Source organism: Acinonyx jubatus, chromosome B1, assembly GCF_027475565.1.
Source record: "Acinonyx jubatus isolate Ajub_Pintada_27869175 chromosome B1, VMU_Ajub_asm_v1.0, whole genome shotgun sequence".
NCBI classification, from domain to species: domain Eukaryota; kingdom Metazoa; phylum Chordata; class Mammalia; order Carnivora; family Felidae; genus Acinonyx; species Acinonyx jubatus.
The window spans coordinates 52,754,839-52,778,468 of record NC_069382.1 but is presented as its reverse complement, the minus strand read 5'-3'; the positions used below and the strand labels follow the sequence as shown (position 1 = coordinate 52,778,468).

The following is a 23,630-nucleotide window of genomic DNA, read 5'->3' as shown; positions in this document are numbered from 1 at the left end:
CATCTTTCTGTTTTCAACCATCGCTCTTCTAAGAGGAGGGAGAAGGAAGAAGTGATGAGAATCTGTTTATCTATGTTGGTGGAGACAGCTGACCCAAGTAGTCGGTGCACCTCCTCATTATATGCGATCTTCCACATAACAGAACACTTTATCTGATGCTGCTTTTTTCCATCAGTATCATGTGCGCCATTAACAAGTCACGTTTGCAAGTGTGACAGGACATCAAAAGTGGTGTAAGCATTCATAAAACTACTGCACCTTCTGTAATGAAAATCCTTCCGGAAAGGTAATTTTGTTTGTTAAGAATCAACTTTATTAGTTCTGGGGTGCCTGGATGGCCCCGTTGGCTAAGTGTCCGATTCCTGGTTTCAGCTCTGGTCATGATCTTCTGGTTTGTGAGTTCAAGCCTGCGTCAAGCTCTGCACTGGTAGCAGGGAGCCTGCCTGGGATTCTCTCTCTGCCTTTCTCTCTGCCCCTCCCCTGCTCATTCTATATATGCCTGTCTCTCAAAATAAATAAACACTTATTCAAAAAAAAGAAAAAAAAGAATACTGCAGAGGGTGGTACCACCTGATTCTTTTTACTGTTGGCTTGGAGATGAAAGAAGGTGATCAGTAGTCTAAGTCACCCAATATTTCTGGTCTGTTGCGACATTCCAGTCCAACTACCACTCTTCAGGCCATGGGAATCCCAGCGCCTTGCAATTCGATATCACGTTTCTGCTTAAAAAGTCTATGTCATTCTATTTACTTCTACCATGTTGATTAGAGATACCGAGATGCGGCTCTTCAGGCAGAAATTTTGCCTCGTTACTTTCACATCCCTATTTGCCTCTCTGTACATGCCCAAGGTATGTATGATTAAGTTGAATTTGTTACTTAAAGTGGTAACTTTGGCACATCCACCTTAACACAAATGGCAAGCTAATTACACTCCTTTAGATGAAACGTATGCCTCAAATAAGTATGTTACTGGGCTGGTATTTAAGACATGCTCACGTATTTCCTTGAGACTCTAAATGTTTTCAGAAAATAAGTTTTCTTATTTATTGTTTTCAATCTTCGCAAAAAAAAAAAAAAAGACCCTAATAGGATCTCTTACAAAATGCTACTGAGTGACTGTCAGAGGCACAGAGAATGCCCCCAGTGAAAGACCTCAGCAGCTGAGTATGCAGGCGGGTGGAAGCAGGATTAGCAAGGGGACTGCTTTTCCTCTGACAACTGCTTTGTCCTTCCCTCTGTTTGAAGCAACTAACTATGTAAGAAGCAAACTTGACTCTTACAGGATGTCCTAGGCTCAGAGCACAGCTAGTTAATTACCTGCATGACACCAGACGTCACCCTGTTCTTCTCAAAAAATTTTTTTAATAGTTAATGATGAATGTGGCAAAGTGAGCTCAGCTCTATATATTACGTTTATAGACAAAAACTCCTACGGAAGAGTCTATGTGGTTAACAGTGATCAGAACAGCTTCTGGAACTTCCAGATGGAGCACACCCTTCCCTCAGTACACTGAGGGATCACTCTCCGCTTTACTCCTGTTTGTTAAACTAATTAATTGCATTTGATACTTGGGCTGCGTCAGTGGTCATTACTCATTAACTTCTCTGCCCAAACCAGTGTTTCAACTTAAGGTTTTACTGACAGTGAAGGACTCCACCGAATCTATGTAAGAGACCGTGAGGAAAGACTGGTTGAGTTCAACAGGACCCAAAGCTATTCCCTTCATAGAGTGAGCAGTAAGGGGGAAAAGAGGAAAAATCTGTGAGGAGAGAAAGCTCGGAAAGCACTTTTGGAAAACACAGAGGAAGCAAGCGTTAGAAATGCTTTTTTCTACATTGTGTGTACTACACCTCAATAAAACTGGAAAAAAAATTACTTTGACTCTGGTAACTCCTCAAAGACTCTTTTGGTCATCTGGCCTCTCCCATCATGCTGTGACTTCAAGGGTAGACAATTTTTTATCACATTTCTGAGGAAAGTGTGACACCTGAGAGGTTCTGTTTTTCTACCATTACAAAATCCTGAATGTTTATCGAACTCATCTTATTATGGGAAGAGTAGAAGCGCTTGGTGAGTGGACAAAATACAAGATAGTACATCTTAATACTGTTTGTCAGATGAAAGTACCTTAGTGACAAAGCCTGGGTGGGAGGAGAGGTGGCAGGGCCTGTCCAGACTGGCCAGCGACAAATAGTAGAAAGGCAACAGGTATGGTGGTCAGGCATTATGAACCTTTCTTCACAAGGATGGAGGCACCGAGTCACACAGAATGGACAAAGATAAACTACTTAACCATTATAAATAGAGTTACCCTGCTGGCTGGGAAGAATATGAGGCAGAGATGCAGTTAGGAAGGTTAGGATATTCTTTAAATTATAAGAGTGCCAGAAAGGCAATTTAAAACCCAAATGATCTTATCACTGATTTTGGTATCTAATCACTGTCTTATCTGCATAATTAGAGAAAGACCCACACACGGTTCCAAATGTTGACCCTGAAATAGGGAAGGAGAGAAAGAATACCCTGGGGTGGGTAGTGTGATAGAGCAAGCTCTTAGACAAGAGAGCCAAGTGGACGTCTAATTATAATCCTTAAATTGTTCTTCTCAGTGACGTGTTTTGACTTGCGACTTTGGTAAGCTCCTCAAACGTTTTCAGGGCTTTACTATGTGTGTCAAATGGGCAAAAGCTTAAGATATCACTGGGGTTTAGTCTTGTCGTCTTTAGATTAGAGCAGTGCCCAGGCCTCAAGAAGTTTCCCTGGCTTAATCAAGTTATAGGAATTCTGTTTCTTTTACTTCACAGTGAGGCCAAAATGGCGGTGGATGGAGAGACAAATTAACAAACTCCCAGAGAGAAGAGATAGACAATCTAGTGGTTAAAAAAGAAGAGGTCTTATAGCAGGTTGCTTGTGTGTGAATTCCAGCTTCCCTGCTTCCTTGCCATATACACCTGTGCAAGATCCTTAAATTCTCCTACCTTGATTTCCTCATCGAATCTACTTCACGTCTGTTGTATTCAATGAGGTAATGCTCACGCAGTGTTTAAAACAGTATCACATACACAGCAAGTGTGCAATGAATGTGAAGTGTTAACACATTTAAATGTCTTTATTGGATAAAAGACAGTGCTACATTGCATTTTGCTATTCATACTTACTTTGATGCAAGCAAGCCTCCCCTTATGGTATAGAATGTCTCCCACAGAGTCCTAAATTGATCCAGCCCTGGAGCCTTGCAGGCTTCCTGGGAATGACATAAGTACCTCTAGTGGCAGAAGGGCGAGGGGCTCCCTGTACAGTGCTTGTGGCTCAACAAGCTTTTCTAGCCTCTTGGCTTTAAGACACAATCCATGGAATTATCTCTTGATCACCACCCCGGGTGGTGAAAAAAAAGCCCACTTTTTTTTTTGTTTTTTTTTTTTTACATTTCTATTTTTATTTAAAAAATTTTTTTTAATGTTTATTTATTTTTGAGAGAGAGAGAGAGAGAGACGGAGAGAGAGAGCACACGTGCAAGTGGGGGAGGGAGCACAGAGAGAGGGAGACACAGAATCCAAAGCAGGCACCAGGCTGTCAGCACAGAGCCCTACGTGGGGCTTGAACTCATGAACTGTGAGATCATGACCTGAGCCGAAGTCAGGCGCTTAACTGACTGAGCCACCCTGGGGCCCCTAATTTTCGATTCTTTTGTAACTAAAAAAAATTTTTTTTTACATTTATTTTTGAGAATTTCACGTTTATTTACATTTTATTTATTATTTATTTTACATTATTTTATTTTTGAGACAAAGCGTGAGCGGGGGAGGGGCAGAGAGAGAAGGAGACACAGCATCTGAAGCAGGCTCCAGGCTCTGAGCAAGCGGTCAGCACGGAGACCGACACGGAGCTCGAACCCACAAACTGTGAGATCATGACCTGATCCGAAGTTGCTCAGCCGAGCCACCCAGGTGCCCCCCTCTAAGTTTCTGTTTTTAATAAAATATTAAATACTTCTTGTTACTTCTCCAGTCATTTGTGTATTTTTTCCTTATAATTTCATTTTAAAATAGCGCGTATGTGGCCTTGACAATTTGATTCCAGGGTTTCGGCCTCCCAGAATCTAAAACGTGGCCTTCCCTTAGGCCAAATATCTCTTGTAAGTGTGGTCCGTGCTGTCACCTTTTACTGTATCCTCAGAATCGCAGTGTTATCATTTATAAGGAGATGTTGCATTCGGAAAAATAACCCGGTTACCCTGAAAAATTTATAGCATCAGTTCTACAATAACTTTAGGGATGTCATTTTGTCTTTCGGCAACCCAGAAAATGAGATGCTAGTCTGCTTTGGAGAAGTTGTAAGGAAGGAGGTTTCTAGGTCTCCACTGGTGGCACGGTTGCTGCAGCTTAAGGGCCATCTGACAATGATTCTCAGAGGAAGGAGAAGGTAAAGACGGAGAGAATCAGACTCCGGTGTGATCACAGGCATCGCCAAAACGGATTCCTGAAATACAACCGGAACTGGCAGGTGGGGCAGAAGGGGGAGAGATGGGGAACCCCTACAATTACCACACTCCCTGAAACCAACCAGATAATTTAAGACAGTCTCACTACTCCTGGACCCGAATAATTGAGACTTGCTCTCAATAATGGCCAGATTTCTAAGACTTCGTCATCTCATTTGAACTACTCAAGAACCATTGATGATTTTTTCCCCCTAGAATTTTAAAAGTCAAGTCATCTGGTTAAGTGGCTCAAAAAGCTGCTGCCAAATATTCTAGCTACTGTTGAGTAATATGGTATCAGATGGTATTAGAGCCTCCTGCTCTGAATAAAACGTAGCTTGGGATTGCACGTTGTGGCAAAGATGATTAGCAATCTACTGAAATCCATTCTCAGGCACATAGCTAGACCACATGCTCAGACTCCCCTGGAGTTAGGTGAGCCAGGAGATCAAATCCTGTACCGGGCCATGAACAGAGGTGAGGTGTGCCGTTACTGGGCTGGGGTTTTAGAAAAGAAGCTTTGCCTCCTCGGTGTTCTCTTTTTTTCTGCTGCAGAGAAAGGAGTCCCACCCCCTTCCCCCACCCACCCCACCCCCCCCCCACCGCTGCCAGCCTAACTGTGGAAGCTCCATGCCAAAGGGTTTCTGCCAGCCTGACTTTCCAAGTGATTGCATATAGAAGAGGTTCCTGGCAACAACGATCTTGCCCCAGGCTGATATATAAGTGAGGAATAAGATTATACTATATTTAAGCCATTACATGTTTGGGTCTATTTACTATAGCAGTTTAGCATTGATGGGTGGCGGAACAGTTCACCCCAAATGGGGCACTCTGGCATAAGGGTTATTTTGACCTAAGGGCACTTGAAAAAACAGCAGGTACAAGAAGGGTACTCTGACCTCTCCTCCTCCTCCTGAAAGCAGGTGCTACAACTCCCATGTAAAATAGGGCCTTCCTAGGCAAGAGCATGTGGCAAGGAAACATGCTTATCACCAGAGATGGGGAGTTGAGGCCAACGGAAATCCATACAGACCTTGTTAAAATAACTCTTATCTTCCTTTAGGCCCCCATATATTTTAGTCACTTTCCCACAATTACCTTTCTTCGTTCAACCTTCAACCTTGTTTATAAACGCTTAGGCCTAGCTATCCTTGGTCTCGGTTTTCCCATAGGGGTTCTCGTGGACATATAAAAATCTACAAGCTTTTTTCCTGCAAATCTGTCTTAGGTCAATTTAATTCTCAGGCCCAGCCAGAGACCCTGAGAAACTACAAGTAAAATCTGGCTTCCCCCACAACAGATCCCAACAACTGTATGTGCCGTGTTTTTAAGTTCTATTCTCTTTCTAAAGTCACGGGGGAGTAGAGATACCTTAATGGTGTTTTAGCACTTTTGACTCTGTCAAAGATGCTTTCACGTGCCTTACTGCTTAGTGCCACAGTAAGGGAACTTGAAAAGTCACAGTTTAAAATCATAGACATAAGGCGCCTGGGTGGCTCAGTTGTTAAGCATCTGACTTCGGCTCACATCATGATCTCACAGTTCGTGAGTTCGAGTCCCACGTCGGGTATAACATGAGCCTCGAGTCAGGTGAGTCCCGCTTCTCTCTCTCTCTCCCTCTCTCCCTCTCTCTCTCTCTCTCTCTCTCTCTCTCTCCCCCTCCCTCTAGTGGGATTTTCTTTCCCTCTCTTTATCTCTCTGTTCCTCACTCACTTGCACCCTCTAATTAATTAATTAATTAATTAAAAGAAATAAACATTTACTTCAAACTTCTGACATTATGCAATAGAAAATCCCATAGAGCCAGTAACAACAAAACTATTAAGCACATTTTCAATTCCAAACCTGAACTGATAATGAATATCCTCTGAAGATTCACTTTTGTGGTCCAAATTACCAATAGGAAATTATTATTAATGTAGTAACTGTCCTTACCTGCTAAAGATGACATATTGATAATGATGCCGCCTTCACCTCCATTTTGCTTACTCATGTAATCCAAGCCAAGATATGTTCCACTGATAACAGAAACCTAATCCAGAGGCATAAATGGGAAAAGCTATTCATTATACTTCATTGCACAGTCACAGAGCAAAGTTTTTATTGCTATTGCAGATACCCAGGGAGATTTCCGCAAATACTACCCCTGAAAGCTTTTTCAAGTGACTGCTTGCCTTTTTTAAAAGCTAGTCGTTGACTGCATTCTCCTTTGTTTGCCTACTGTTGTGGAGCCCGTCACATCTCTGCAAATCTTCACTTACTGCCCCGCCTGATATTTTATGAATAAAGTTGTATACCCGTGGTGTTTTGTCACTTGACCTCAATTCGCAGCACCTTCCAGTACACAGTTTACAGCATTCTTTCGTGTATACCGTACTGTGTATAGTATTCTTTTTCTTTTCTAAATATTGGACACAATGTATTTACCCTTCTTAGCGTAAGGTTTTCAGATTCAGGTATTTTATATTCAGCTGCTGTGTTTAACTCTTTTGCATTTGGGAATCTATAATAGTGGAAACCCTTGATTTCCTACCCAGTTTTCATCTTTTTTTTCCTAATGAAAAGTCTATTTTGCATTTGTATCCACTTCTTCCCCCATGTAATGCAGAGGAAGGTGATCTCCCCAGGTTTAGGGTAGATACTGATTAATTCAGTCACAGAAAGCCCATTCTCTATGTCAGTGACTGGCTTAGGAGCCTGTAGGTGACCCACTTCTAGGTGGTGAGATCTGAAGAGCAGTCAGCTAAAAGGGGGCGGGGGGTCCAGGTAGGTGATGGGGTGGTGGGAGAGGAGGTCACCGAAAAAATTTTTGCTTTTAAGAAAACCAGAAAGAAATGATTCCATTTTTCCTTTTTAATCATTTCATAAAGGTGTGATGGCTGGGTTAAATCATTATATTACCAGTGTCTTGAAGATGAAACCTCCACGAAGGAAGATAGACCAGAGAGATGAAAAGAAACTAGGTTCTGATAACACTGTGTTGCAGTATTAAGCAATCCTGAAGCCTGTGTGGTGTGAGATCATGTAACTCTTTTACCCAATTTCAGCACCCCAACTTTTCCGTTAGCTGGACATAGGATCTTCTGTCATGTCTGTCATATAAGTTCGCTCCTCACTCTCGCACCATCTTTCTGAGAGTTTACTCTGATTTGTTACCTACCTCCACACGTAGGCAACTCTTCTGTTGCAGGAGTCTGACATTTAAGAATTCACCACTACCCAGAGTAACTTGTGATACAAAACTTATATTTGAAACCTTATTTTCCCTTTTAGATGTCAGAACTGCTCTCCTTTCCGACTTAGACTTTTAGAAGGTGGATATTTTCTTTTGACATCTTTATTCCTACTTTTTTCATTCTTTACAAGACTGTAAAGATAATGATGAAATAGGTAATGAGCCTGAAACTGAGGGCATACATTGGTGTTTACCCTTTTTTTTCCCTTAAAGTCCTTTTAGAGTTTTCTTAACAAGCTTTCAATATTGCCTCTCTACCTAACAGTAGTCCTAGAACAAAAAAGTAAATTGAAGATTGTATTCACTTAAGCCACATGTCAGTTTGATATTAAGTAGGCTTAGGGAGAATGAGTAAAAATCTCCCCATGATTCCCTTTAAAAAGGAAAAAAAAAACCCCAAAACATTGATGGTTTATATAAGAAGGAAAAAATGTATATGGCTGAAATTACTGAAGTCAGTCAGATTCTGGTAGTTTCTGCCTAAGTCTCTAGCATGTCTGGACAGAATTTCTATTTATGCATATTGGCGCTATGCTTTTATTCTCAGGTATTTACAGCTTTGCTGACACCCTGCTTTTGTGTTTTCAACATCTACAAGATGCAGCCAGTTAGACAGTTTGGGAATATTTAAGCTTTAATTTTTTAAAGAAGGAAGATTTATTTCCAGGTCTTTGGTGGTGGAGGACAAAGGATTATTTTCCCATCCAGTATCAGGTTAAAAACTGAGTAACTTTTCAAATGAAAGTGTTCTCAGAATAAATCTACAAAACAGGGTCTGATATGCTCTGGCTGGGGCATATAGGATATTTTACCTCTTTTCCTATAACAATCTCTGCCTTATACAGACAATATATTAAATGAAATATTAGGAAACCACAGAATAAAATGGTTTTTTTTTTTTGTTAAATTCTAAATATCTTTCTTGTCCCTTGGCAACGTTTATATACCACATAGATCTGGTCATTATAATACCAAGCATCTAGGGGAAAATAAGAAAATGAAAACTACAGACATGCTCTAGCTACAAACCCAAAGTAGCTGGAGTCTATAGTATGATTTCAGTCCATTATATAAAGGTACAATTTAAAGAAAAAAAACTTTTTTTTAACGTTTATTCATTTTTGAGAGACAGAGAAAGCACAAGCAGGGGAGGGGCAGAGAGAGGGAGACACAGAATCTGAAGTGAGTTCCAGGCTCTGAGCTGTCTTCAATTAGTGACCAAATGACCTAATTAACACATGCTTACTCCATACTTTTGGTTACGAGCAATTTTTATATGTAAAACCAAAATTATAATTGCACTGTATTCCAGATCTTAAATTGGTTTTTTCCACAGATTAAAGCACTCTATAAGTTAAAACCACTCGTAATTTCCCCTGTAACAAAGATAAATGGATAAATGGTAGTAGCTTACTTAACTCTTCTTATCAGACATTATGTCTTCTTAGTTTATAGATACATAATGTATTATATATAACACACAATGTTATGTATTACCTATATATTTCTATAACATACATATAATACACGTGTGCCTGTGTATTTGCTACTGAAATTTCCTAATCTATCATTTCCCTTCTCTTCCTCCGATCTGGGGTTCCTTTTAGTTTACGGTTCTTGTGCTACATTCTACCTCTAATTTAAAAAATTCTGTCATCTAAATCATGAAACATTGCCTTTCAGGTTTCTTGTCTTTTCACCAGCCCAATTCTCAAGAAATACTAAAATAGATGACCATTTTTTTCCCTGAAATCCTTTTTTTATCTTTTGTTTCTCTGTGTCCAGTCTTTTCCCATTTTTACTCATTTATGCAGTAAATATTATATTTCCCCTTGTAGAACTACTTAAAATTTAGCAAGTTTTGCCTAACCATTAGAGCTCAACTAGACCTTTAGATGTTATTGAGTAGCAATAACAGAAAGAAGTTACTAATTTAATTCGTAATTAACATCCTTGGGAACCAAGAAAAGGGAGTACATTTGACAACATTTCTATCTACCTCCTCAACTTTTCCTTAGAGGTAGAGAAGGGCAGAGAAATCAACCTCATATAGAAATCAGACTGTGCCAATGAAAACAATGTAAGTTTTTACAATCTGGAAGAGAAATATAATTTAGTAAGTGAACACTATGTTCAGGCACTGTGCTGGATACTTCGTGCAAGTTCTGGTTTATTTAAGTGTAACCATCCTTCGTGGCAAGGAAATTATCCCCATCCTCTTACAACCGTGAAACCCAAGACCACAGAAATGAAATAAAAGCTCACACATTCTAAATTCAGGGCTGGAATCTAGTTTTGACTGAATCCAGTCTTGACTGACCTTTCCAGTGCAAATCTTTAGTCAACCCGTGTACGTCTGACAAAAATAATCAATAGCAATAAGCTATCTATTTTGTTTAGTTTTTATTTGAGTACACTAAGGGATTCAATATACATTAGTCACGTGTCCAAATTAGGTTATGAAATCCCACCTGAACGGGAAGAAGTTAGTCAGGCATATTAAAGGGTCAAAGAGTAAAAGGATTACATCACAGAATGGCCTTACCAGTTCTCAAAGTCAAGTCTACCTCCACCCAATTGCCAGAGTAATCTTTGATAGTTATGAAAAGATTCATTCTTTCCTGAACATTCTTAGCTCTGAGCAGTTCGAAATAAAGATAGCAGGTTGGCTCCAGACGAAGGAGGAGGCACAGACTAGCTTTGTGGGAACAAAAGACTGGGAAGAGGTTTAATGTACCTCTTGTGTGGGGAGAGTGGTGAGATCTGTGGAGTTAAGGATAAGGAAGGGGTAAGTCTGGTAAGGAGTGAAAAGTGGAAGGACAGATGATACAGCCTGGCAACGCTGATATATCAGGAAATAATCTGAACAGTGTATTAAAACACAATAATGAATACCCCTGTATGCAAAATATCATCGAATGACAGTTTATTTATCCAATAAGCATTCACTGAACACCTACTCGGTACACAAAACACAAATTTTGTGCCCTGAAAGAGCTCAGAGTATACTGGCATATAGTGCATGGGTATAAAAAATAATTCTAATGAAAATTTTAAATTTGTAAGCCTTCCTAAGAATGGTATAATAATGTTGTACAAGATTCCAGAAGAGGGAGCAATATGTGGTAAGGTTCTTTAACTAAGGGGTTCTTCTCTTGACAGGGACAGGAGCACAGAAAAATGCAAAAGCACATACAGGATCTTGTAAAAGGAGGCAAATTACATTCAGAGTCTAAAAAAATATATATGTCATGTAAACCAAACACAAATATTTGCATTATACTAACAGATAATCAAGTTGGAAGGATAATGATTGGTTAGATTCTAATCTACTCTTGAAATGGGTGTTTAAGGTAGGAAGGGAAGTAACATGTTTTCGAGTTATATAGGTAACAAAGGTTGTATCTTGCTCTCTCGATGTAAAATTAAACAAATATTAGTTCCTGGAGTTAAGCTAAGGAGTGGCCTATGTCAGCAGAGGCCAAAGAAAAATAAACGCCAGATAATTTCAATGAGCAAGGATCCAGGAGAGTGAGTTGTAGACAAAGGAGGCAAATAAAATTCTCCTGGTCTTCCAGAATTTTCTATTTGCAGATAATGTAAGAACTTTCTAGCACGCAGCAAGTGTTTATTCACCCAGGCTACATTAAAGCAAACATTCCCTCTCAGTCAGATGAAGATAGACAATTTGAATCCTATTATTTAAGATAATCTCTTCACTATTTTCATGTTCTTTATATTGGCTCTAATCATTGCACACTGTTTTCTGACAGCTGATTTCTCAGAGAAGAGACACAGTAGCTGTCCGTTATGAATACAACAAATATGGAATTTTATACCCTAGTGAACTTTATCTATAAAATATCTGTAGACAGCACTGATGAAATTATTAAAAATATCAGTAGTGATGCTTCAGGGAGAAAATGGCTGTGGGATTTGTGCTTTTTCACTAGCAGAACTCAGTTCAAAGAAATTCTTGCCACGTTATGTGGTTTTGGAAAGTGCCATCAAGTTTATAAAAATGTATTCTTAAGTATTCCTGCAGTTCTCAAATGGTTGTACATTCATTTTTTTTTTTTTAAATCTGGCAACCAAAGTATATAATGAAATATTGTTCATAGTAAGTCAGGGGCAACCACCAAAGATTAATAAAATATTCTTAACAGCAAAAAAAAAAAAATTCAGAGGTATCCAGTGGAATTTAAGAAAGGAATGGAGGGGCGCCTGGGTGGCGCAGTCAGTTAAGCGTCCGACTTCAGCCAGGTCACAATCTCGCGGTCCCTGAGTTCGAGCCCCGCGTCAGGCTCTGGGCTGATGGCTCAGAGCCTGGAGCCTGTTTCCGATTCTGTGTCTCCCTCTCTCTCTGCCCCTCCCCCGTTCATGCTCTGTCTCTCTCTGTCCCAAAAATAAATAAACGTTGAAAAAAAAATTAAAAAAAAAAAAGGAATGGAAAAAGATCAAAAACAAAAAGAAAACTTAGTAAATTTAAAATATGAACTAAAGTGTAAGAAATAAGTTCCAGAAGAAGGGTAAAAAATAAAAGTGGCTTAAATTCACAAATATACAATGCAGATAATGCTCACATATGGCTTTAAAAATAAGAGCTCACAGTATATTGTCAGCAAGAGACAAATATAACATAAAAGTTGACAGGTCTCTAAACATACACATATATCCCAGAAAGATATGGGGGAAACGTGACAAATAACATTTTAAAGTTCTTTTGAAATCTCATGATATCTAGGAACACCTGCAACAAATTTTAAAAAGAATTAGGAGAGTGTTTGTACTTTAGTTTTCTTTTTTTAGAGATAGAGAGATTGAGAGAAAGTATATGGGGGAGGGGCAGAGAGAGATTGAGAGAAAGAGTATGGGGGAGGGGCAGGGAGGGAGAGGGAGAAGGAGAGGGAGAGGGAGAGGGAGAGGGAGAGGGAGAGGGAGAGGGAGAGGGGGGGAGAGGGAGAGAGGGAGAGAGAGAGAGAGAGAGAGAGGGAGAGAGAGAGAGAGAGAGAGAGAGAGAGAGATAATCTTAAGTAAGCTCCACACCCAGCTTGGGGAGGAGGGTCTTGATCTTGAGATCATGAGATCATGACCCACGCTGAAGTCATGAGTCTGACATTCAACTGACTGAGCCACGTAGGCACCCCTGTTTGTATCTTAAAACAGTGCCTTTCACTCTTGGTTAAAGGACTTTAGGCATCTGTCAAGTTTGGGGAGCAACTCTGTATCCTTATCAGAGTGTTCGCCCATTCCTCTCTTTTGTGAGGTAGTATAATTCTCATTACTCCCACCAAGTTACTACTGTTAAGCAATCACTCCTGGGAATGTAGATTCAAGTCAAACATTTACTGACTAAGCACTATCTTCAAGATATTGTGTTGATTACTGAGAAAGAAAGAAGGAAAGGAAAGAGAGAAAGCAAAAACATAACTCAGTTCCTGTTTTTAAGGTGTTTATCATCTCCTGGGAGGGTATCATCAAGGAGGGGGCCACTCCTTGTATGTTTAAACACACTTAGTGGCCTCTCTGTACTTTACACATCCCTGCTTTGCAAAACTGGTCGAATGGCCTTACCAAGGGCGGGATGACCCCCCCTACAGCTTAGCTCCGACAACTTGTTTGGCTAAGGTTTAAGTTTTACTAAATCCCAATACCTTATGTCAATTGTGTTTATAAAATGAGATACCCAACAACCTTGTAATACAGTGGATAAAACAAATCTTATTTCTTTATTCGACGTTTTTGTAATTTAAGCAAGACCTAAACGATCATCAAACATTGTAGAAATTACACGCACACGTACACACATACCGACTTTCAAGATAAAAATCTTAATAATTACAAAGTCTCACAGTCCCTTTAGCCTTATTTTCTGTTAAATTTCTGGAATTAAATTAAGATTTAGTTTTCAGGGGCACCCTGGTGGCTCAGTCGGTTGGGCCTCCAACCTCGGCTCAGGTCATGGTCTCCCAGTTTGTGGGTTCGAGCCCTGCGTCAGCTCTGTGCTGACAGCTCAGGGCCTGGAGCCTGCTCCCAATTCTGTGTCCCCCTCGCTCTGGGCCCCTCCCCCGCTTGCACTTTCTCTCTCTCTCTCTCTCTTTAAAAAATAAATAAACATAAAACATTTTAAAAAATGATTTAGTTTTTAAGTAAGTAAGTTAAGCCACGGTTAACAGATTTTTTTTCTGTAATGGGCCAGATGGTAAATAGTTTAGTCAATGTGCACCACAAGGTCATTGTCACACTATGCAACTCTGCTGTTGTAGCAAAAAGTAGCCCCAGACACTATGCAGATGGATGACTGTAGCTGTGTTCAAATAAAACTATATAGATACTGATATCTGAATTTCGTGTATTTATGTACTTCATATTCTTCTTTTTACATTTTTTCAACCATTAAAAAATAGAAAACTCATTTTTAGCTTGCAGGTCATACAAAAACAGGTGACAGGCCAGGTGAGCCTGCGGGTCATAGTTTGCCAACTACTAAGTTATGCAATAAACTATGTGGGTTTTTTTTTCTTATATTTCCTTTGAAGATTTTAAGACAGATTTATCTGCATAATTAGAAGTCTCAAATATCTTCCTATTTGTAAAAGGAAATGCTTTTTTTCCTAGCTTTCTGTAACTTACCTTTTTCTACGTTGTAGGTTTTTGTATTGATTTCATGAATGTAAGAACCTTTTTTTCCTTTAAAAGCATCATTTTTTAAAAATAAGTTCAGGCAGTAAAAACATGGCTAAGATAGCTTACCAAATTAATTTGCACAGTTTTTTCCCAGTTTTTCTCATTATTCACTCCAGCGTTATTGACCAAAATGTCCAATCTTCCAAAGTGGTCTACAACTTTTCTGAAAGTATCTAATTAAAAAAAAGAAGACATTATAAACTTTTTTTAATATTTATTTATTTTTGAGACAGAGAGAGACAGAGCATGAACGGGGGAGGGGCAGAGAGAGAGGGAGACACAGAATCGGAAACAGGCTCCAGGCTCTGAGCCATCCGCCCAGAGCCCGACGCGGGGCTGGAACTCACGGAACTCGAGATCGTGACCTGAGCTGAAGTCAGATGCTCAACCGTCTGAGCCATCCAGGCGCCCCCCAAAAAGAAGACATTATATAGATATGTTCTTGTTTTCCATATATACATTTCAGTCCTACCCTGTGCCCTGAAATCAATTTTCATGTATTCACTCTTATAATGAAAATTACACTCTTAGATAGTGACTTAATGCCTTGCTTCTCGAAGTACGGTTTGTGAGCCAGGAACATCAATCAGCATTACCTGGGAACTTGTTATAAATGCACAATCTGTGACCACCACAGACCTACTGAATCAGAATCTTAACTTTAATAAGGTCTGTAGATGACCTGTACATACACTGAAGTTCTTAATTTAATGAAGTAAATTTTAGACAACTGAGCATCCTAAACTAAGAGCTCTTACAAATCCATCTGGGCAGCCAGTATCAGTCTGTCTTTAAGACATTATTGAAGCTCTCTGGCTTAGACTATGACAAACATCCTTTCTCAATAAGCCATATTATCTTTATAAAGTGTAATATTAAACATAAGTCTTCTTGTGTATTCAGATCCATTATGGCCATTTCAGGGAGTTTTAATAGCCCAGGAAGTAAAAGTGTATATACTTCATTCAGTTGATTTGGGTACTGCAACTTGAATTATGTACCATTCATTCTTTTCTCTTTCTCACTATTATTGCTGCTTTGTATTCCTAGTTTGTATAAAAGCTATGTTCAACCAGGGTAAAAGCCCACATAGATGCTAAGGCACGAAAGTCATTCATGGCATTGTCAAACCACATATCCAGTCCTTGCAAACCCTCCTTAGCCAGTTCACACTTGGCTTTATCATCAAAGCAGTTTCTGACATACTTCTATAGATTTAAACTGTTTCCTTGGGCCTTTTACCATTGGTTCTAATTCTATTACTTGAGACTACAGATAACAATTGGGGTTGTTCTTCCACATGACAGAAATGTCTTCTCTGGTCTTGAGGTCAGTATATGAGTTCCTTGAAAAAAGTAAAGTCACAGAAACTTTATTTTGATTGAAATGAAATCTAGAATTACTAACAACCGCGAGACATACTGAGGGGGACACGGGCTCATCAGTTCCCAAGTGGGTAAATCACCATGCAAGCTAATTGCCAAAAATATCATGAAGGCCATTATTTACAGTACTTTACCATACTGGAATAGAAAACAACAAAATAAAAGCTGTTTACTTTTTCATGGAATTTTTAAACTGCTTAAAATGTCAAATTGATTCTGGAAAAGGTCCTCCAGCAGAAAACATCTAAGGAATATCTATCTATCTATCTATCTATCTATCTATCTATCTATCTATCTTTGCATCTATCCTAAGCATGTTCTACTCTTCAAAATCCCACATTCGGGGCGCCTGGGTGGCTCAGTCTGTTGGGCGGCCAATTTAGTCTCAGGTCATGATCTCGCTGTCTGTGAGTTCGAGCCCCGCGTCGGGCTCTGTGCTGACAGCTCAGAGCCTGGAGCCTGTTTCAGATTCTGTGTCTCCCTCTCTCTGACCCTCCCCCGTTCATGCTCTGTCTCTCTCTGTCTCAAAATAAATAAACGTTAGGAAAAGAAATTCAAAACCCCACATTCATCTTATAGGATTTAGGTTGTTAAGTATGTAAGTCTAACTGCTTCTTTAATTTTTCTTCCCTCATCCTGGTCTCTACTGCATACCTTACACTCTGCCCATATCAGTATATAACACATCATTCTCTTTCTGATCTACCACTGAATTTGGGGCTCACGGGGCTTACGATTAAGCTCTTGCTGACATTTATAAGCTGAGGCACTCTGTAATTTACCTAAATTCTCCACACTATTTTTTTCATTGGGAAAATGAATTCTGTCTAGATCATCTCTAAGACAGTTTTCATCTCTGTATTTTTATGATTTTAATGAAGTCTCCCTCGGCCGCCACCTAAACAATTTCAAAACTCGTAGACAGAATTAAATACTGAAATTGGAAGAGTCAAGGCCATGTCTTCCTTAAATGCAAATAAATGCTGATGTCCAGACAATGTGTGGATTTCTCATGATCAACATGCTTTCTCCTGGTCACTCCTGTATCTGAATTTCTTCCTCCACAATCCTTAAGGAATGTGTTTACAGCCAAGATACTAATTTTAAATACTGGGAAGCAAAACAATTAAGGTTAAATGTCACATGTGAAACTACATAAATTCAGGCAGAAATAGCTTTCAGATGATCTATACTGTTTCCTATTTCATCAGCATGGATGTTGGGATCTGGCACGACTTCATCCTTGATCCAAAATATCATGCACAATCAACAAAACTTTACCCTCTTGCAAAATATGTTCCACTAGCACTGTGTTCACAGATCTCTTCTACTCAAGCTTGTAAGTCATATTGTAAGTCTTAGCATTTTCAGATTTAATCACATAATTTCCTATAAAACAATTTCCTTTAACAGTAGGGGAAAACCCGCTTCTAATGTACCACTCCATCTTTACTCTCCTACAGAATAGCCCAACACTTTCAAAGAAATTCACATATCCAGTGTTCTTTAAGAACAGGAGTACTAGCATGACTTTTATGGAAAACTTCTGGCCCTTTCATTAAAGATGTGCCCCAAATTTACTCAGTCTTCCAATAAAACTTTGTGAAATATGTATATTTTATTTTTCTGGGGTTTTTTTTCCAGAAAAAAATGTATATTTTCCATGCAGATCTACCAAACCTCCATATGACCAATTCTGTTTAGTCTCCGTGCCAATACTGTCCTTGATCTCTCACAAGTAGATGGGTCTATTTTAAGGGAGTAGACGGAAACAGGAAAGCATTGAGGAAAGTCTGATAGAAACTTTTCTTCTGTGATTCTAACACTGCAGTAGAGCTATTATTATTTTTAAAGTACCATTTCATAGGGGAAAACCCAGAGAGAACATTTGGTTGATTGCATCTAGCACGTCTGCGATGATGATCCTTGATCTTGCATTCTAGTATGTTTAAAAGGAAACATTGCCACATTTGGTTGTCATTGAACTCTGCATCTTCCAGCATTCTGGAAGAAGTTGTTTGCCACAGTCCCTTAGCCTACTTCAGCTTTCCAAGTTCCATCTGCAATTTCAATCATTTAATAATCCCTGTAGCAGCACGGTCTTTGAATACACAAAGGAATTTTGATTACATTACATGCTGCCAAAATTAAAAAAATAAAATAAAAGACTTCTCAAACAGTCTTGGTTTTCCCCCTCTTAGTTTTCATGGCTATGGGGATGTCGGCAGGAAACATAACAGTCCAAGCTATCTTTCGGAGCTTATTAAATAGCTGCTCTCCAGGAGGTAGCCTTGGAGCTTATTAAATAGCTGCTCTCCAGGAGGTAGCCTTGCATATGCCTGCACCCAAGCTGGCGCTCCGGGCCCGGGCTGCCTTCAGGTTGTTGCTTGTTCAAGGCATGTTCCGTGCTGATGGGACTGATTCCCCTCTCTTACCTCTCAACTGTTCCTGATCAGCCACATCGCACTGGATGAACAGAGTCTTCTGCGGTTCAAACTGCTCATCCAGGGCAGCTTTACACTTTACACCTGCTTCAAGGTTCCAGTCGACCAGCGCTACCTATAAAGAGCAGAGGAATCGAGGTTCTGCGCAGCTTGTGAAACAAACAGCCGGACGAACAGTAAATACACACCGGGACGCTGCCCCTTCTTGGACCTCAAACTCTGCAATTAAAATTCGGGGTCTCTCCCCACCGCCTTCGAGGTCTGCTCCAGACCGTCAGCCTCAGCAGCTTTTGAAAGTGGCAAAGGTGGGCAACCTGGGGCGCAGCAACCCCCCCCCCCCACCTCCCGCCCCGAGCTCGCCGGGAGTCCTCTGACCGGTGGGCGAGTCTCCGGGTGGGAAGACACGTTTCCCGGGGGAGGGGGGCGGGCGCCAACGCTTACCTTGGCGCCCTTGTGCAGGAGCGCCTCCGCAAAGGCCCTGCCGATGCCCTGCGCCGCGCCGGTCACCAGCGCCACTTTGCCGTTTACATGCATGACGCGGCCGCTGCTCCGGGCGGTGGGCGAGCTCGGCGTCTCCGCGCCGCCGCAGCTTTTATGGCCCCCTGCGCGCGCGCGTGCAGCCCGGCGGGGCGCTCTCCTGCGAGTGGGCGGGGATGAAACTGTCAAGCCCGCGCCGGGGAGCCCACGGCTGTGTCACCTGGCGCTGAGCGCTCCGGGGCGCCTGGCTTCGCGATCTTTGCCTTCCTGACTCGCTGCCCGGGTCAGAGCCTCCCCTCAGCCTGTGGCTGAGTGGCTGGCAGGGCGCTGACAGGGAAAACAGAGAAGTTGTTTCTGAAAAAGATTACCTTCATTCAGTGCGCCGAAGACCCCCCCACCCCCCCGGGATAAAAGGAGAGCGGAGGAGGGAGGGGCTTGGGAGCTTGGTGTCCCCCTCCAACCCTCAGGGCCTCCTCTCTCTGCTACCCCCCACTCCCCCGAATCAGAAGCAAAAACAAGCAAACGAAGCGACATTTTAGGGGTGTTGCTGTTTGTCTCAATCCAAGTTTATGTCTGAATTCCCATCTCATGGCGATTGGGGTGCGGATGGGGGTGGGGTGCAGAGGTAACTAGCACCATTGTTTTCTTTCTTTCTTTCTTTCTCTCTTTCTTTTTTTTTTTTTTTTTACTTAGTTGTGTGGTTGACAGTCTTGTACACACATTAGAGATAATCGAACTGCGCTCTGACCGAAGACCCCTGAATCATATCACTTCAAGGCTGGGACTTTAAGATTTGGCACTTCTGTTTCAGATCAGTGTCAACCGTGTGTCATCTTGAGAGGGCTCCACAAGAATGGTAATCATTTACTTGCCCAGGACTTCCAGAGTCGCTTTTAGCCTGGTGAACTGTTGGTTCAATGGAATGCTTACTCGTTGAATCATACTAGCTGTGGAGTTGCAAGTATGGGACAGAAAGTTTTCTTTCAGGAGCCTGAGTGCCGGCTGTGTCTCCAAGATGGATTCAGCCATGGCTGTTCTTCTGAACGAGTCACTTTTCCCCCCCTTGTTATCACCTGCAGGTTTCAATTTTATTTAAAATTATTTTTGTAATGTTTATTTATTTTTGAGAGAGAGAGAAACAGAGCACAAGCCAGGGAGGAACAGAGAGAGAGGGAGACACAGAATCCAAAGCAGGTTCCAGGCTCTGAGCTGTCAGCACAGAGCCCGAAGCAGGGCTCAAACCCACAAACTGCGAGATCATGACCTCAGCTGAAGTTGGACACTTAATGACTGAGCCACCCAGGCGCCCCTTCAGTTTTAATCCTGTAAGCATAATACCAGGTTGGCATTTGTCTTTATGAACAAAGAAATCTAAGCACCAGGGAGATGAAAGTCAGGAAAAAGGTTTTAAACTAAGAGCAGAATGAATCCTTTGTGTACTTTGCTGCTTACAGGAGATATGGGGGAAGGTGACCCGGTCAGCAGTGAAGGTGTTTAGGGAAGCTGGGGAGGCCGTGTAAAATGCATGTCAGTAAGCCACGGAAGAAAGACCTCCAAGTTAGTTTGAAATTAGATCTTCAAAAAATATTGAGAAATTAAGGGAGAGAGAGACCTTACATTCCATCACAATAATTAAAAGAGTCATAATATGAAGAGTAAGTTGAGGGATCATACTGAAAGAGAACAGCAGAGGACAAAAAAAAAAAAAAAAAAAGGAAATAAAAACCTCAAGTAGCATGCACAGAGGATAGAAGAAGAACAAGTTCTTCAACAGAAAAGAACTGACAAAAGAAACAGAGAAGGGACCACAACAGTGACATCGGACCATGTTGGGAGAGCTGGCACATATGGGGGAAAAGAGCTTCAAGAAGAAAGGAGCAGTTAATTATACAAAGTATCCTAAAGAGCACAATGAAAAGGAGGATGGAGAAATGCTTTGAATTTTTCAAGACAATAATTAGTGTGAGTAAATTTACAAGGCACAGAAGCCAAAGGGCTGAGATTTAAGGAGAAAATGGCTGTCAAGAAGATAGGCATTGCAGGAGTTCAAGACATTACATGGAGAGAAATAGATTGGACAGTAGTTGGAAAGATTAGAGGGAAAATAAGTTTGTCCTTTAAGGAGGGACAGGAGGACTGATTCAGCTTATGAGGCGAGGAGTCTGTGAGAGTAAGAGGAACCGGAAACAGTCTGGAGGTGGGTGGGTGAGACATAAGAGCGTCAGCTTTGGGTTCAGACAAAATGGGTTTGGATCTTGCCTCTGCTACTGACCAGCAGGGTGACCGTGGGCACGTTGCTTTACCTTCTGTGCCTCAGACTTTTTCTTAGTAAAGTAGCAGTTCCTATAAGACTTTGGTGAAAATTAAATTAGGTATTACTTATAAAGCACTATTCTAATGCCTGGTACACAGTAATACAATAAATATCTGTTTTAACTAGTTACTTCTGGATTGTTAATAAATAATATACAAGAGATAGAAAAAAATGTGAGAAACAGTTTTTTGTTTGTTTATAGCACATAGGAAGGACTGGGATCTAGAGCAAAGTTAGCACCTTTAACTACCTTTCTTCTCAGTTTCCATTGTCACTGTCTTTGTTCAGTGATCACATACTTTCTTATACTTTCTCCTGTGATCACAATAGCTGTTAACATCCTGAATTACTTTGCCCACAAATTTCTTAAATCCAATTCAGTTTCCACACTCTTCCCAGTGAAAGTTCTAAAATACAGATCCAGTCACGTTTGGACATTCTCGCTTTTAATGTCCTTAAAATATCCAGACTCTAGGACACTGCATAGGAGGTGGGGCATTCCACGCCCACATCTTTCTTGGAGTTCCTCTTTGTAGTCTAGGAAGCAAAATCATTTCAAACCTACTCCACTTTCCAAGCCCCAGGTCTTTGCCATTCTCTGTCTGCTTGCCTGAGGATACTTCCCCACCCACTTTCTTTTCTTGTCTTCCAATTCATTTATGAAAACTCTACAGTGGAAACACCAATCATATCCTTCTGATGAGCTTGCCACCTGTGTGTCCAGCTCAGGGTCCTTTTCTCTGGATATCTCCAGCATCCAGCACAAGGCCACCCAAAGTGTATGCTTGCACATGTGGGGTGAAGAAAAGTACAGATAAATATGAGAGATGTGTTTGACAGAAGATGGAAAATTTGAACTAGATGGTGAGATTTCCTGTATATTATGATTACCATTTTGTATAATGTAAATGTAAGAATGGAAAAAAGTACATTGGTAGGGTAATTTTTGAAGCGGAGTTTTTTGATATTTTATACTAAGTGTACATTTTGACTCAAAACTATCTACAGGAGGGGTGCCCAGGTGGCTCAGTTGGTTAAGTGTCCAACTCTTGATTTCAGCTTGGTTCACGAGCTCATGGTTTGTGAGTTCGAGCCCTGCATCGGATTCTGTGCTGACGGTGCAGAGCCTGCTTGGGGTTCTCTCTCTCTCTCTCTCTCTCTCTCTCTCTCTCTCCCTTTCTCTCTGCCCTTCCCCCACTCACTTTCTCCACCCCCCCTTCAAAATAAACAAATAAACTTTAAAAAATATGTCTACAGGACATTATATATAGTATATTCTAAAACCAAAAAAAGCTTCTTTTTACCCAGTAAGCACATGCCCTGTGGTTTCTAATATATATTTCTCAGCTTCTGTGTGATAGCAGTGTTTAATTTCATTTACATTAGCTATACAATTTTATCATCAATATAGTTTGTACACTTAAAAAAAATAATTCCTAGGTAAAACTAAGTTAAATCTGAAACAAACCATCACATAATTTTGTGAAGTATTCTTATTTATAGGTTATGTTTTATTTAATACTTTTTAAAGTTTATTTATTTTTTGAGAGACAGAGCATGAATGGGGGAGGGTCAGAGAGAGGGAGACACAGAATCTGAAACAGGCTCCAGGCTCTGAGCTGTCAGCACAGAGCCTGACGCGGGGCTCGAACTCATGGACCGCGAGATCATGACCTGAGCCGAAGTCGGCCGCTTAACCGACTGAGCCACCCAGGAGCCCCTAAGTTTATTTATTTATTCTTTGAGAGACAGAGAGAGACAGAGCATGAGCAGGGGAGGGGCAGAGAGAGACAGGGAGTCACAGAATCTGAAGCAGGATCCAGGCTCTGAGCTAGCAGCAGAGCCCGACTTGGGGCTCGAACTTGTGAACCGCGAGATCATGACCCAAGCCAAAGTCGGATGCTTAACTGACTGAGCCACCCAGGTGCCCCTTATTTAGTAATTATGAACAAAGTTCTGTTTAAATGAAAACAGATAAAAGGCAAAATTCAATAACAGTCAAATTAAAAGGGGTGGCTTTTCTCAGTACTACGTACTAGCTTTGTGACCTTGAATAAGTTACTTCACTCTCTGAATCTCAGCTTCTTCATCCGTTAAATGAGGATGAAATAATACCTACTTCATAAGGTTGTTGTAAAGACTAAACTGAGTTAAATAAATTCAGGTAAAGTGCTCAGGCCAGTGACTCACACAGAGCAAATGCTGTGAAAATGCCTTTTTCTCGAAGCACTATACACACACACACACACACACACGTGTGTGTGTGTGTGTGTGTGTGTATCACGGCATTTATCATTTACGACCAAATAATGAATAATTGTGGCCATTAGGGAATTTGGCCAAGGTCATCTACCTAGAAAATTGAAGGAAGTGTTTTTGAGTCAAGGTGTGGTACTGAGTGGTACTTTTTTCTTTTTTCTTTTTGCTATTTATTTATTTATTTATTTATTTATTATTTTTAAGCATTTTTTAATGTTTTATTTATTCTTGAGAGAGAGAGAGAGAGACAGAGCATGAGTGGGGAGGGGCAGAGAATGATTGAGGGAGGCACAGAATCTGAAGCAGGCTCCAGGCTGAGCTGTCAGCACACAGCCCAACGAGGGTC

The 23,630-nt window shown here is 40.8% G+C and overlaps 1 protein-coding gene and 1 long non-coding RNA gene across 4 annotated transcripts in view; one reads left to right on the top strand and one right to left on the bottom strand.

Annotated features, from left to right (window-relative positions):
* Positions 1–19,076, bottom strand: part of HPGD (15-hydroxyprostaglandin dehydrogenase) — a 29,571-nt gene extending 10,495 nt beyond the window's left edge. The window contains exons 1-5 of one of the 3 annotated variants that reach the window (XM_027069266.2): positions 18,676–19,076; positions 18,226–18,349; positions 14,472–14,578; positions 6,419–6,515; positions 3,480–4,482 (exon numbers count right to left, since the gene is read on the bottom strand). In XM_027069266.2, coding sequence (XP_026925067.1) covers positions 4,442–4,482; positions 6,419–6,515; positions 14,472–14,578; positions 18,226–18,349; positions 18,676–18,768 — 462 coding nt within the window. In that variant the 5' untranslated portion in view covers positions 18,769–19,076 and the 3' untranslated portion in view covers positions 3,480–4,441. Of the gene's footprint in view, positions 1–3,479; positions 4,483–6,418; positions 6,516–12,887; positions 14,405–14,471; positions 14,579–18,225; positions 18,350–18,675 lie in introns of those variants that run through there. The other 2 variants (XM_027069265.2, XM_053216700.1) reach the window with 2 other exon arrangements.
* Positions 17,723–23,630, top strand: part of LOC113602390 (uncharacterized) — a 31,023-nt gene continuing 25,115 nt past the window's right edge. Inside the window, exon 1 of the long non-coding RNA XR_003423822.2 lies at positions 17,723–18,539. This is a non-coding gene — a long non-coding RNA (uncharacterized LOC113602390). The remainder of the gene's footprint in view (positions 18,540–23,630) is intronic.